Source organism: Diadema setosum, chromosome 1, assembly GCF_964275005.1.
Source record: "Diadema setosum chromosome 1, eeDiaSeto1, whole genome shotgun sequence".
Taxonomy (NCBI): Eukaryota; Metazoa; Echinodermata; class Echinoidea; order Diadematoida; family Diadematidae; genus Diadema; species Diadema setosum.
Window position 1 is genome coordinate 39,026,076 of NC_092685.1, and position 15,853 is coordinate 39,041,928.

Consider the following 15,853-nt stretch of genomic DNA (forward strand, 5'->3'; position numbering starts at 1 on the left):
CTTTTACACCTGTCTGTTAATCACATGGAATCTAGACATCACATGTAAAAAAAAAAAAGTGCACATGTTTACCAACTACAATACAAAGTATGCACTCTGTATAAATACAAATTCACAATGGTTTTCAAGGCAGTATCAATGAATACTTTTACTCAAGAAACACTTATTAGTTTCCCTTTTAGTGTACCCCTTGGACTAAAAGTGAAATTTTCCGATCATACTCGCATGATGAGTAAATTTATATGTGAATCATCTCTCCGTGCACGCAAAGTGGATTAAGGCCTCTCTCCTCTCTTTCTCCCTCATCCTTCTCATTTCTCTCTCTTTTTTTTTTTCTTTCCTTTGTGTCTTTTTTGGTTTATTGTGAAGCAGGACGGCATGACTGTCTGGTCAGTGATTAAAGGTGCCATGCCAGTCTAGCGGTCTTCATCCACGTGCCCATCGTGGCTGGCCTAAAGGGCTGACATCCCACCTCAGTCCCAACCACTAATGGTCCCAGTGACCAGTGATGTATCCACAGGTGACTGTCCTGTTAGTCCCCCCCCCCCCCATATCAAACATAATTGGCATGAGACTAATTTGATGAAAAGGCTCTATAACAACGGACAGGAGGGGAGGGGGAGAGGAGGGGAGGGGGAGGGTGGGGAGGGCTCGGATACAAAGTACAGGTACATTGTTCGGTCGACAAAGTGTAAAAAGATCATCAATAAGTGGGTTATTTCTGTCCATCGGAGCGGGAACAGAAACTGCAGTATTTGGATCACGATCTACAGCCCGGTATTCTGTCCATGTGAACAACACCAACGTTAACCCTCCAACTACCAATGGCAACAAGAAATGTCAACAGTCTGATTAAAGTCATTGAGCACTGCTAAGAGTGGATCAAGTTCGATTCCAAACAAACTGGGTGGCTGTTGGACCTCTAAATATAAGCATTGCTAAGGTGGTATCTATATACATGGACCTAACTTTCTGCTCCAATTACATGTTGATGTTCCTCATTCCCCAGCACAGCTGCTGCCTATATTTAGCCATTCAGAAAAACAGGTGCCGAGATGGTCATTCCACTTCCAGCGCTGTCGAATTTAAACTCTCACAGAACAGAACAGAACATTGCACATTGCTCCATTATGGGAAATGCCAAGGAAAATCAACCGCAGCTAAGTATTTTGCTGTCTGGACGTTGCCTCAAGTTGGGGGGAATGGCTCGCAGGCCGACACAATAATCTCTAAAACTAAAAACAATGACTTCATATTATCAGTGCCAAAAAATAGACCAAAATAATAGAATAGTTTATATTAATAGTAAGCTTGGACATTAATGACAGTGGTTTTCTTACAGACATGAGCATGACGAGGTAAAAATTGCTTGCAATCATACCTGTCATCACACTCTGTGATAAGCAGCAGTTAAAGGATGGAAATATACACTTAGAGTCCATTTTAGGACAGGGAGGAGACAACATGGGACCACAGGAACTTATACTTGATTAAATGAACAAAGCATTATATCGACATTACAAAGCTGAAATTATCTGGCAGGGAGAGAGGGAAGGAGTACAGGGATGATGAAGCTGATTTCAAGGACAAAAGTAACATCCCATATAAGTAATACCCTGCCAAAGTCCAAATATCAAAATGCATCAGACTAAAAGAAGACTAATCAATTTGATTATCTTCAGCCCCACTGAGCTGTTAGAAGCAACAGCCTTCATTCAAGACTAACAGATGAGCTAATTGAGCACTTATGTGCTTATCTGATAGAGCAAAATCAAATGCCTGATATAAGACTTTGTGTGAAGTTTATAAGGTTAAAATGAGGAAAAACATACTTGAAAGACATAGCTATGGAGAAACTGAAGACATAAAGGTAAGGTGCTAAAGAAGAGTAAAGTGAGAACAGAAGGAAATGATGGTTAACAGAAAAGAAAAAAAAAATCATGGACAACACATGACAAGAAATAAATGAATATTGCTGGATCGAGAAAGTCATCTAGCTGTCTGTCTACTCACCAGTTGAATGAATGGATATCCTCCAGGTTACAGAAAAGGGTGTTAAACTTCTCCTCACTAAGATGAATAGTTGGATTGTTCTCCATGGTTCTCATGTAGCCCTGCAGATCAAAGATGTAATACAGAGGGGATATGTGTCAACAAAGGGTTAAAGAACTTCATTATTCACTTACAACAAAGTGACAAGCAATAGATGACAGTGATAGCAAATAAATAGGCCCTACATCTAGAACTGATATGGGCTGTGACGCGAGAAAAGGGCCCTTAGCGCCGCTACGTGCAAACACCAGAAAACGGCGCAGAAGTTCAACAAAGCAATACGTGCAAAAAAAGGTCAACTAGCTAACTACATGCACATGCATAGACGCATCAAAAAGTGACAGGATTTTGACAAAACATGCGGTTTTTAATGTCGTAATTGGGGCATTTAGGATTAAAATTTCAGAAAAAGGTTTTCATATCCAATTACGTCAGACTTCCTTCTACAATATGGAGGTGAAAACTCATTTTCGGTGTTTAATGCCCTAAGGGCCCTTTTCTCGCGTCATGGCCCATATATTTGTTAACAAATCATATCGCTGTGGCTGTGATTAGGAATAGGTGTGTGTGGGTCTATTTTCCAGTCATTATTGTCATCGTTAGATTGGTCTCCGCCCATGATCAAATCTTTCACCCCATGCTGATTTAGATACACAAAGATTCCATTCTCTGTATATTGTGAGACAAAATTCGGCCTTAGTCGAGTTAAGTTTGGTAGCCTGGGTAAACATCAGGCTGTCATACCTCAGGACTGCTCTTTTCCTAAGAGACTTTTATATTATTCACACTCCATTACTCCATTCCCTTTTGATCACTAACAAGACTAAACAATTCCAAATGTCACATCTCATCACTAGCAGTCACTGGCAGGGCTTTTTCGATTCTAGGCCCAGCAATTTCTCAATAACTCCATTTAACATATGAAAATATAGGAAGGAGCTTACATTTCATCTCCTGGATGTGTGATTCTTATCTCTCCATTACAAAGAGGTGTTAAACACTTTAAATTTGCCTATATCATGTTCATCTATCATCACAGACCCAGTGCTCTTGCATGCTAGCTGCAGAAGGAGTTCATAAGAATTTGAAGGTCCTGAAAGTCTATGAACTTGGGCATGTTTTAGAAGTTTTTTCTATGTTCCCACTTCTCCATAGCTCCCTCCCTACCCTCCCCCTCCCCTCCCATCCTCTCCCTCTCCCAACCCCCTATCTCTGCTCCCCTCCTCTTTCTATCTCTCTTTCACTATGTACTGCATTACCTGCCCTACCCTGTTGATTCAGTTGCACTCACTTTAAATGCACTTAAACTTTAAAAACCTTGCCAAGGGGGGCAGCCACCCCCCTCCAATCACAACAAAGCCAGGATCAAACTGAGAATTATGGAACCAATTGCATCCAGGTGCGGAGAAAACCCCTGCACTATCCATCACTCCCCACAGCACCTAAAGCAATTCTGAAGACAGGTAAGACCCTAAACTCTTCCATGAAAAATCAAACCTACATCCACCAAAATCCAAGTATCATATATTTTGCACTGCTCACTAACAGTGACACCCTGTTTAGAATTATAGCCTCTAAACCATCAATTTCTTCTTCTCAGACCTGGATATATGCAGTATTACGATACAAATCAGTTTTGTTGTTTTTTCATATGTATACTCATATTCCCAGAAGTGCAAGGAAAGCACTCATGATAATAAAGTTCTTTGCTCCTTACATCAATATCATCTTCATGTTACATCATAAAGTTTCCCCGGTTGAAATTCATTAATCACTCGTCTCTCTCTCATACATGACTCTAAACATTTGACTAGTGATTAAATTTGACTTTAAAGAGGCAAAGCAACCCAAAAGTGACAGTTACTATTTATGGACTTCCCAACATAAATGCGCTTCACATAATTCAATAAATCATTCTGGATCGTGAGATCTACCATAACATCCTGAGCATAACAACATTTGAAGAATGGACTTTTTTTTTTCAATTATTGATCACTATATGAGGATTCCTAGATTACTGCAAGATGATGTGAGAAATCTAATACCAAAAGTTTTATTCCTCCCTGTGGCTGCCAAAATATCCTGACATGTTCTACTGTCATACAAATGCCTTATCATGAGGAGGAAATTTGGTGGAAACTGAACAAAAATGGCAGTGACCCGACAGATAATGTCATTTTTTTAAATCCTGCTATCTACCAGCCGACTCTGGGCGCTACTTAGGAGTCAAGCTCATGCCTTTCTACCTCACCTCAAAGGTTGTGGTTACTTGATGGAAGTTGAGAATGATTAACTGTAGAAATCTATCTCGTATCCCCTACCTCATCCTTCTGTTATGTGTCATGTTTGTTACGACGACAAGGACTGCAGGTAAAAATATACTGGACTCCCGTTATAACAAAGTCCCCAGGACCGGCAGTTTCCTTTTGCTATATCGAAATTTCGTTATAACCGAAGAAATAAACAATAAGAATACATAGAGTGGACAATGTTGTGGCTTGAATTTTGACTTCATTGTAACCAGAATTTCGTTATAACAGGAGTGCACTGTACTTAAAATTTCATCACACTGCATATTACTGGCATCTGATATGGCTATCCTCAGTACATAATGTTTCATAGATTACATTCCTTACATGACATGGCATAAAAAGGTCATCTTTGAAAGACTTTTTTTTTGGGGGGGGGGGGAGGGGGAGATGAAAGTAAAATATCATAAATTATTCTAGTTGTGTAAAGTTCTTGCCAGTGGTTTATGTCGTATGGACTATGCGTGATACATATCACAAAAACAGAACTGTCAACCCACATCTGTTTGTGATTCTGCCCAACCCAATGTCAATGGAGGACAATAATATACTTCAGCTATAAAAATAGTAATGCCTAGTCTGCAGAAATGCTGAAAAAGTGGTATCATAACATTTTCAGGGCTTTCACACTTGCACAGAAATCACTTGTATACATGTTACTGAGTTTCTTAACACAAACACATTCTTTAAATCAAATTTGGCCAATTGTGATTCAGAGGGTGTTCTCCAGTGAGGATTTGCATGTATTTACTGTATATGCACTTTTGGTACTCTGAACAGTTTGATCTGTAAAGGGTGATGCTTAACTTGACCTTCATGGTGTGTGCATAGATATACCTACATACATGTACTCTTCACATGGAAGTGTACCAGGAGTAGCATCTTTGATTGACATGCCACGGAGTTAATGACACCACTGTTGTATAGAATACTGTTTGCAGTTACAACTAGGAGTACGCGAGGGGCTCATTTTATGTGTGTCTGACTCTCAGTACACCCTCTTAAAACAAGTTTACAAACACGTTTCAGAAAACGTGATTAAACAAATTCTTTGGTAATTGTGAAGCCCCTCTTAGTCTAAAAGATACAGCTCTCCTACAGTCCTTTCACATTGTTACACGTAAATGTTATTCTTCCTTAGGTTTCACCAGTTCTTCGATTGATCATAACAAATTTGCAGTAATCGTGTTCCTCAACTGGAAAATCATTCGCATTACCTGTCAATACCTCCATATCCTTCAATAAACAGTCTTTTTTATGAAAGCGACTATGAGCTTGTAATTGGCTTCCGCCTGCAATATGAGCACAATTACCCTCAAAGCTTAGTGAGGGAAATAAAAAAAAAAATCACTGCAAAGAAGTTGCTCTCACATAACATTTAACAAGGAGATGGCATTTATGCGTGATAATGCACAGAAGGGGAGATTTTCTCAACCCAACAGTTAATCCACCATACCCAGTACACAACATGAGCATGTCCATGGCACCAAGCATAATGTTCATTTCAAACCAGTGGTAAAAAAACATTCCACATCCAAAGGACTCAAAAGAATCCCCCCATAAAAAATAGTACAGTGAAATAGCATTCACCTCGAAGTAAACACATGCAAACTGACAAGAACTTTTATGACTTTAGTCTCTGGCCCATATATGCCCAAGTAGGCGTAGCTGGCCCGGAATTCAGACCCAAATCAGAATATTAATTGCAGTTAAAATCTGACCTTCTCAGCTAACACCACTCATTTCATATTGCCCTACCTCTTCTTGGCCTCTGGACTTTTTCAAGCACATGAAAGATATGTAGCTAATTAACTATCACAATATCCATGGATACCGAAATACAAACCATTTAGATCTTCTTTTTTTAACACTCTTGATATGAATTGGGTTGGTCACCCACTATAAAGCTGTAAATGTCATAAACTATTTAATGAGAATCACAGACCAACTCAAAATAAAAAGATTTGTTTTACACTTTTCTGTTGGATGGAAAGAAAAACTCAACTGAATTGAAATTAAATTGAAAGATTTGAACTTCTGTAAACATTGTGCAGTAGTTGCCACATCTGACAAAAAAAAAAAAATATTTCAGAATATGCAGTTCATAACTAAATTTTATTAAAAACTTGATTAAAAAATCTTGACAAAAACCCTGCTTTCGAGTCACACGGTAAAGATCTACAAATACAACTTCTGCCATAGTTCATAAATAATGAGTAGACATAGTCACATGAACAATCATCTGAGATATTTTGCTATAACTCCTTGAAAAGTAGAGCCATGCATTATCTCGAGCAGACAGTTGCAGCTTTGATTATACATTCATTTTCATGAATGAAAACTGGATAAGTTTCAGAGGAAAATATCCCCAAAACTATTCCACTCTTGCACTGGTGAAATGATGCTAAACTCTTAATAATCATATATGAAAAGTAGTTTTAGAATTTTTGACACATTTATTATTGTATTTGTTTAAAGGACAACTGATAGGCAAAGCCCTTAAAATCAGGAGGACAAATAATTTGACACTGGAACTTGTTTATAAATACCAGATATATGATAACCTTCATGATTACATGGAAAATGATTTAAGGGAATTATTGGCACATTTATTTATGTTTGTTGCTGTTTTGTTTTGTTTTTGTCGAAGAGTTGCATTTTTGAAGGGAAACTTATACACAAGATCTTTACAATCATGACAACAATGTTTGGACACTGGGAGTTGGGAATGTATGGCAGGCCTTCTCGATCTGACTCAAATGGACATCATAATCTCAATGGTGATCTCTTTCACACTAGAAGTGAGTCTTTGAAGTGATAATTGTGAGAGCTTCCTGTTTGTTATGATCTGTCTTGATTACATGTTTGTTTTGGTGTGGGTTTTATTTTGTTCCCCCCACCCCTTTCAGTCAGTTGCAAAGTATGTTATCACCTTCGTGCTGGTGGCTGTAAGGTCTTGTATGCATCGTGCCAACAGATGTCTAAACATCTGTATCTCAATCAACAACAATTCCCTTTGAATTCTACCCACATTGGCAGAACATTTGAGAGAAGGATTGTAAGAATGAAACTAAGACCAGTTTCAAGGGGTAAACTCTATTTCAAACAGGCAGTTTTGAAGACTGCAATTGCTGTCCTGTGATCCTCAACAAAGTCCCACATTAAGCTTGAAGACACAAGGACATCTTTCTCTATCCTGAAGGAAGGACATTCACTAGAATTCAGTGTGATTAATTCAGTGCTGTCTTGCAGTATCTAATGTTTAGATTGGGCAGATTTGAAATGTCTTGTTTCATATGACCTCATGTCTCTTCATTACAGACAGCAATGTAATTTCACAGTCATCACCTGCTAGATAATGCAAAAAATTGTAGCATACACATGCCGGTAAGAAGATAGTCCATTTATCTAGGCAATTGATTGAATAGACAACTTTACCTGGATGATGTCACCTAGATCCCTGACATAACTCCTTTCTGTGTCTATGATCTCCTCCACGATCCTGTCTACATAGGGTATTCCTGGTATGGCAAAGACCGCCTTTGGTCTCTTTAAGGTGGGGCTCATTGGGGGTGATGTTGGAGGCGAAGTGGGCGGAGACATCGCCTCATGCTGGAGGGGTGCATTGGTGACGAGGATGGGCGGGTTTATCCGAGACGAATTCTGCCTGACCGGGGAGCCGCTCCCGTGCGGCTGGTCGTGCTTGTGAGCGACGGTCTCGGAGGACGGGCCGCCATCATCCGTGTAGTCCGCTGAGGCAATCTCGGCACTGGCGGGTCTCTGCCTCTGGCTCCATCGCCTGTTATCTGACAAGAGATCTGCGCTCTGGGCCCGCGGTCTGCAGTCATTATTGCTATTGCTGTTGAAGTCTACATCTATTGCCATATTTTCCGGACTGTCACTGCTAACCATCCTACTGGAATCTTCCACGTTGTGGTTAGCGTCGCGAGCTCCATTCAGGTTCACTTTATCCCGACTCGGCATCGGGGATTCCATATTTGCACTTGAAACGCTATTGCAGCCGGCTGAGCCATTGTCTTGCTGTGTTTCTGTAGTCCTGTCAAGGTATGAATTAATATTGTCACCGTCCAGGAGCGGCACTCGCAGTCCCTCGGAGTGCAAGAAGCTGTGATTGGCAGGAGGGATAGGTCCATGGACTATCCTCCCCTCTCCAGCCGCCTGCTCACACACCCTACCTTCCCGGGACCGCGTATCGCCGAGCTCTTCAGCACTACACTTTTCCTGGGTTACAGGGGTGACATCATCAGCGGCAGGCGCACATGCTTCTGACCCTCGCGGTCGCACCGCAGCCGATGTTGTCGGGGTCTCTGCAGAGGCAATTGGCTCTTCCTTGTCACGTGACTGGCAGTCCTGCTGCAACTGAGCCTGCACTTCCTCCTCCTCCTCCTCCCCTTCATCCTTGGCCGAGTCCTCTGGCACCTGGCTGTTTGCTGCTACTGAGTCGTACAACGTGATCAGCGTTGGCGCTATATCCATCGAAATATCTGCATGAAGGAGATATAAAGACAGACAAACTATTTCAGGGGATTTTGATTTACCTCTACTGCTGAACTGAATTGCTAAAGGTTCATTCCAGAGGTGAACGGGAGACTCCTTGGAAAGAGTCTGTGTGTCTCTTCTTGCTAGCACTGCTAACATTATGTGTGGAAGTGAGGAAAATCACATCATTAAAAGAAAACATTCATTCTTGTCTATTTTCAACCCATAGAGACCCAGGTCTTGAACCTCCTTTTCAAGGCTTCTGAGTTCCTGACGTATCCATGACCCTTAAAACTCTCAATTCACTCATGACAATCTCCCATCAAATCACAGCTGAAGAATTAGTACCTAAGTCATTAGTCTCATCAATCTTTCCTCATCATAACTCCTGAGACAAAGAGTCACACACAAAAAAAAATTGCAAACAGACACAGGACAAGGCTTTTAATGACTTCTGCCCAGACTCCTTTTAGATTGTCTCACCTCCGCTCCAAGAAAACGGACTATGAGGTGGATGAGTACAGCAGCCTTAATAAGCTATAAGCACTTCCTGCTTATCATTACCGTTAATTCCTGAGTCATTTTTTCGTAATTGATCCTTCACACCACGACCGGATGGCACTAGATTTGCCACAGAGAAAAAAACCTCACTGACACTCCAACGGAAGAGAAGATCACATCGAAGATATCATATTTCAAAACACGGGCAGGTGTCTGACATTATCACCTTCTCAGAAATGGGAATTCTTCTCATTCCTCATCATAGGTGTTTGCTGTTCTCAATGTCACTCTCTTTTAAATTCTTATGGTTGCACTTAAAGCTCAAATTTGATTAGCACTGGCAACGAACAATCTGTAATGACTTTATAAATATCCATATTGTTCTAATAATCTGTGTCTTTTTTTTTCCAGCAGCTTGCCAAATGATTAGTGAGGATAGGAAAATTATGAACTCAAAGTATCCCAAGAGAAATTGATTTTACAGCCAAAAACTTACATTGGCACAAATATATCTGTTCAGTCATCATAGCCCATTGACTAAACAGAATGGTTTGTACACATGACATAAATGACAAAGTCAGCACATACTATACACAGGTTGATCAAACATATAAGACACGACAAATGTTAAGGTCGTATGCAAAAGGACAACTGTTTGATATAGTGGTGGCACAGGACTATTTCATATTGTCGTTTTGCAATTTCAGAAATTGTCAAATATTACAGACTGACCTGTCTTACGATATTCAAAAGGCATGAAGAACAATTCAACACAGAAAAGTTTTAGGAATTATGCCATCACCAGCTAAACATCCATGAATAAATAACAAACCACTTACTGAACTGTTTATTCTAACAATACTGTCTATTATATAGGAAATGCTATATAATTCATTTCGTATTAGTCAGCTGACAGATTTTCACTTTTTTGAAGCGAACATAGTATCTGGATCACGATCCACATCCCACTATTTTTGTCTGTGTGCATGGCACTACTTTCAGAGACTAGCAGCATCGATGTAAAAAATTGTAGGACCATGTAACTTCAGTTTTTGAAGTTGGAAACATCTGTTAATCAATCCCCACATTATTCAAACCAAAAGTATACACCCAATTCAGTTTGGGTACTGTTTTCTATGGTAATTTCTAACTGGGAGCTTCAAGTATGCCTAACAATTATTATGCATTGACATTAGTAACGCACCTGGCTACTTGAATAACCCATTGAAAGTGCTTTTGTTCTTCTTTGGAAGCCCCCCAGTTATGGCCGCAGTAAGTTACAATGCTCTGAAGTCAGATTTGATAGTCTGCCTTCTTTGCGTAGTCTAAAGATGGTCTTTTCTCTTCCTTGAAAATGAAATCTCTGTTTTTCCTTTTTGTTTTCCTTCATTGAAGACTGGACAAAGGACGGCCTCTCCGGAGGGTGACTCTGAACTGACCACCCATAAAATAATAACAGTTCATCATCTTATCTCCCAAATTAAGAAAAACGAGCTCATCAGGGCAGTAGGTATATTGGAATGCGCTAGGCGGGGCAAGAGCAACCTCACTGGAGGCTTTTGAGATGTTTTGGACACCAGAGGAGAAAGAGAGAGAGAAAAGGAGAGAGGGAGAGAAAAAGAGTTTATGGAAAGTGTATGCATATTTTCTGGTATATAGAGGCCCATTGCTGTCAGGACATATTGTGATATTCGCAGTTGCAATATTTCATATTTTAGATTCATGTTGCAACAATAACAAAAATCAATAATAGTGCACTGTCCGAAAAAAAAAACCAGCAACAAATGTATCAACAGACTTTTCTTTACTGTCATATGAATGTAACAACCAACTTGACAGTCTGCATGTAACCATAGCAACATGTGATGCACTTACAATTGTAACTCTCAGGTGTATGTATCACACATGCAGTCATGGCTAGTTAGATGTAGGATGGGAATTCTTACATTAGTTACAAAAATTACACTTGGGTTTGGGTTTTCATTTTTTTTTTCAGTGTAGGCTCTCAAATCAAACTGTTAAGTAAAAGATATAACAGTTCAGTGTGCCTTTTTTTCTTGTGATGCTTCGTTTGCCTTTTGGCACAGTTCTTTGCCAAGTTTTACCACAATGACACATTTCTTTTAAAAAAATACATGTTTACACACACAAATGACTACTAGTTTACACTGTGAGCATGAATGGCCCAACAGCACTGTAGTTCATTCTTGGCCAGCTATGGCGATGTTATGATGGTGGTGTGGGGAGTTCCATAACTTGACTCAACGGATACTCATCCATGTTTGGACAGGAAACACAAACAGATGGGGCAGAGGCCTAGCTCAGGAGGAGGTCTTTTCAAAGGCACCGTTTTCTTCTTCACACAAGGCAGACATTCATGACATAATTATGATGCTAAACATTGGAACCTTCCTGTTGGCAACATTGCCTCAGTTTTGCACTCTGCAGTCCACCCCCCCCCCCCCTTCAAATTAAACAGACTTACTGCATGCCACAACTTTGGCTAAAGAGACATAGCTGCATCCAACGCAATTACAATGTACACAATGAATAACATTTTCATCACTGATGCTAATTGTAAAACCTTACAAGTTATTGATGAATATCATACACACACATTCAAATATGTATGTATATATATCACACTTCATTCACAATTCTTACAATTCTCATTAGCGTTAGGTATATAAGGTACTCAGGTAATACCCCTCATGAGTCGAGTTACCAATGTCAAAACTGTGAATACAGGCCTACTGTATTTTGACAAGATTAATCCCAATATCGATATTCATCAAACCTCCATTAGAAGTTCTCCGTAGGCCTACACAGACAAGGTACTGTGATTGCCCAAAATTGCAGCTCAGCTTGGGCTATCTAGTCACCTTGCTTGAAGGGTTCGGCAAATTTTTTCTTCTTTTTTGTTCAGAGAGGGGGGTCTTATTATCTGACACTTTGCAAGGTTTGTTTTCAAAGTACACCTCACTCATCCCTGAAGCTTGCCAAGATAACTCTTACACAAACAAACCACAGCACAGGCTAACTAACTGCTTGCTGATTGCACATTTTGCCTTCTGCTTACAGTCCGATACAGATAAACACGGGCATTACAGTGTATGTGACTACCCATCACCTGTACACTTTTTTTTGGGGGGGGGGGGTGGGGGTTGGGGTGGGGGAGTGGTATCTCAAATTTCAAAGAATTTGTACAAGAGTTGAAGCTATGCAGGGTTCCATCTGTTCTTCTCGAAGTTGAGAAAAATGGCAATTTGCATCAAAGCAACAAACTACAGAGTAATTTCATAAATCCTGAAGATCACAAAAACAAACAACTGGCCTCCTGTAAGTTACATTGCTGTGAATAGAAAAAAAAATATTGAAATTGATATTGTTGAACCTCTTGAGATATAAATAGCTTGAATATGCACCACACATCTCTTTTTGCTTTCTAGTCATGCTTTCAACTCTTTGCACGGCTATCTTTCTACCTGCTATGGCTGATAGGTTGCATAGTCCATGCAGGCATGCAGAAATCCCCCCCCCAAAAAAAACAAACAAACAAACAAACAAACAAAACAAAAACAAAAACAAAAACAGAATGGGCAAAGGCTTGATGGTACTATGTATCAAAACTTCAATTTGTGGTTACCAAAGTAAACTTTCACCACAAGATGAAACCAGAAGCATGTACTTTTGTGCTATTTTCGGAGATGTGCATGCATGAATAAATGGGTATCTGTCTAACCCAATAAATGGTCAACCACATCATACAACAAAATGGTAATTTAATTCACGTGCAAGTAGTTCAACAAGACTTTTAAAACACTTTCTAGGCCACCATGCATAAGTAAAAACTTTTGGACAGCCAGCAAAGTTTGAATAGTTCTGTTTACCAGGATCGCAGCAAATAAATATTGCGTAATATGTTTGGGAAATGATGATTCAAAGTCGCCATTCTCTATCCCCCCCCCCAAAAAAAATAAATAAATAAATAAATAAATGACCAAATTAATAAACAAACACAAACAATGGAATTAATTCACTGATCCTAAATGCCATTTCACTTGTGACATATTGCTTCATATAGGCCTATGTATAAGTTTCACACACTCTATATATCATGCATTGTTTTGCTTTTTTTTAAAGAAGCCTTTTACATTCCACTGGAAAGTGCTGAAATGTGATCTAGTACGAAGAATTCTGACTTTAGCTCAAGGAACACATTTATTAGTAGAGCGCCCTCTAAGTCTGAGTAAATTCATAGCTCTATTTTCTCTTGTCAGTGACATACCTCGGGCTGATGAAATGCAGTACATTGTATATCAAAGTGAAGTTGAACAATATGCACTTGTTTACACCACATTTTTTTTTCTGCCAATCTTTGTGTGTGAACATGTGAACATGGAGAGTTTGGATGCGATATACTTGGTATTACTGCATGTTCCAATTAACCAAAACAAGCCGTGATTAATGCATCATTGTGCTAATTGATTGCTGTCTGTTTCCACGCCTGACTGATCCTCCTCTCCAAACAAGTTCTCTAATTAGGCAGGCAGCGAATGCAATCAATCTGGCACAGTGGTGCGCTCAAATACATGTACTTCCTGTAACTCTCTTCCCACGAAGCCAGGGCTTTAGTAGGAGAGAGAGCAATGAAAAAGGGAAATTTACCTCTAAAAAGAAAGTTTAATCACAGCTCAGAAGCCCTGAAAACACAATCAACAACCAGCCCTGAGAAAATGTGAGCAAAGTTTGACAAGCAGGGGTGTTACAACCTTTTGAATGTCAGAAAAAAAGTACATTAACATGGAGTCCGATAGACATATTTGTAAAGATGGCTGCCGCAGTCATGTGTTGACTGGGGTTGGTTCCATAGTTCAGTTCTTCTTATCAGTGATGTGACTGATCACGACCCTGCTAAAGAAATGACCATGATAAGTTAAAATGCTCCTATGTATCCTAATGAAATATAAGGAGGGTCAAAACCACTGCAAGAATTGCTATAAAAAAGCAAAACATTACTTTTTATCACTTTGTATGTCATATACCACGACCACAAAGATGGTAATACACACAGTATTGTTTGTAATATCTACCCAAGGATATTGTGCTAGATGCATTACTGCCACTCAAAGAATGTATTCCTTTCTCAACATTTGCCCAGAGTTCACTAATTGCAAGCACAATATTAGCTTTACTGAATGTGCCTTGACTTGATGGCTTTCTTTCGTTCGACAAATTCTCCCCTGGGGGCGGCAGAATAAAGTCTCCTTTAGCCAGCATGATCATGCAGAAATCACCAAAATAGGAAGCCTAGTCCAGTTGTTTGACTTCATTTCCCTAATATCTTCCTCTTCTTTTGCCTCTAGAAAAAAAAATGCATGTTTAAACAAGAAAAGTATTTTCCCCAAAAGATGGGAAACTCAACAAGAAATCCAGTCAAACATACTGGATTGCATGATTGGCTTCTCTGTCATCAGAAGTACTGGTAAGCTTATCAACACTATCGGCTCACAATACTAATAGGGCCTACTGCAATATCTCAACAAAAATGAACACAAAACTTGATAAAGTCCTCCACAAGCAAAGACTTATGACATGTTCTGAAGACAAACAAGACCATTACATCCAGGTAGAAGAGTCCCACAAATGTGAGCCATTGAAAAAAGGACCAAGACTTTCTCCCCTTTAAAATTCTACACCACAGAGAAATTTCCTCTGCCATGAGAAAGAAGTTCTAAAAGTGCCGAGGAAAGGGGAAAAAGACCCAAGGTATACAACTTCCAGGCTTGTGGAAGTGTGCCCTGGAAAGTTACCTTTTTTGTGGCTGCACAGTCAAAAGTAAATACACAAAATAGTCTTTCCTACACATGTGCCCACTGAGGCCCTCTCTACCCCGCTGTGCCATTTTCTATACCAAACAAAACGAACCCCTTCTACCCACCAATCAGTCATAACAAAGCAGTGGAACGTACTCTGCTAATAATAACTCACACTGCAATGAGTGATCCCAAGGTGATTCCATCTCAGAGGGATCTTATTTTCAGAGCAAACAATCATATTTTAAAGCAGCAAATCAGTGTATATCACAGCAAAATTGCACAGTCAGTTCAAAAAGTTTCAACTCATGAACTATGGATAATCAGTTTCCATTTAACACGACATCCTACGATCAATTCAAATCAGAAATCTCAGTCAAGTGCCAGGATTTTAATGCAAGGCAGCTCTCCTCAATTGCTTCACAAAAAATATCTTGACTATATGCCTGATATTTTTTCCTTACATTTGCATGTCGGTATCAAGTTCTACAATGCCATCCCTAAACGGTGTGTGTAACACCTCAACAAAACCCTTTCAAAATCATCCCATGAAACACCATCAGTATTTCTAGTGTTTACATCTTGAAATACGCATACAGACCCTAACTTTGACTTGATGGGAGGCATGACGAATAATGAAACTTTCATTTAATGTGTCACCCAAAACTTCAGCAG

General features: G+C 39.6%; 1 protein-coding gene across 1 annotated transcript in view; it reads right to left on the minus strand.

The window, feature by feature from the left end:
- The window catches only part of LOC140236009 (uncharacterized), a 96,136-nt gene that overhangs the window by 66,649 nt on the left and 13,634 nt on the right, over positions 1 to 15,853 (minus strand). The window contains exons 2-3 of the mRNA XM_072315994.1: positions 7,800 to 8,866; positions 2,014 to 2,114 (exon numbers count right to left, since the gene is read on the minus strand). Of these exons, the coding sequence (XP_072172095.1) occupies positions 2,014 to 2,114; positions 7,800 to 8,866 (1,168 nt within the window). The remainder of the gene's footprint in view (positions 1 to 2,013; positions 2,115 to 7,799; positions 8,867 to 15,853) is intronic.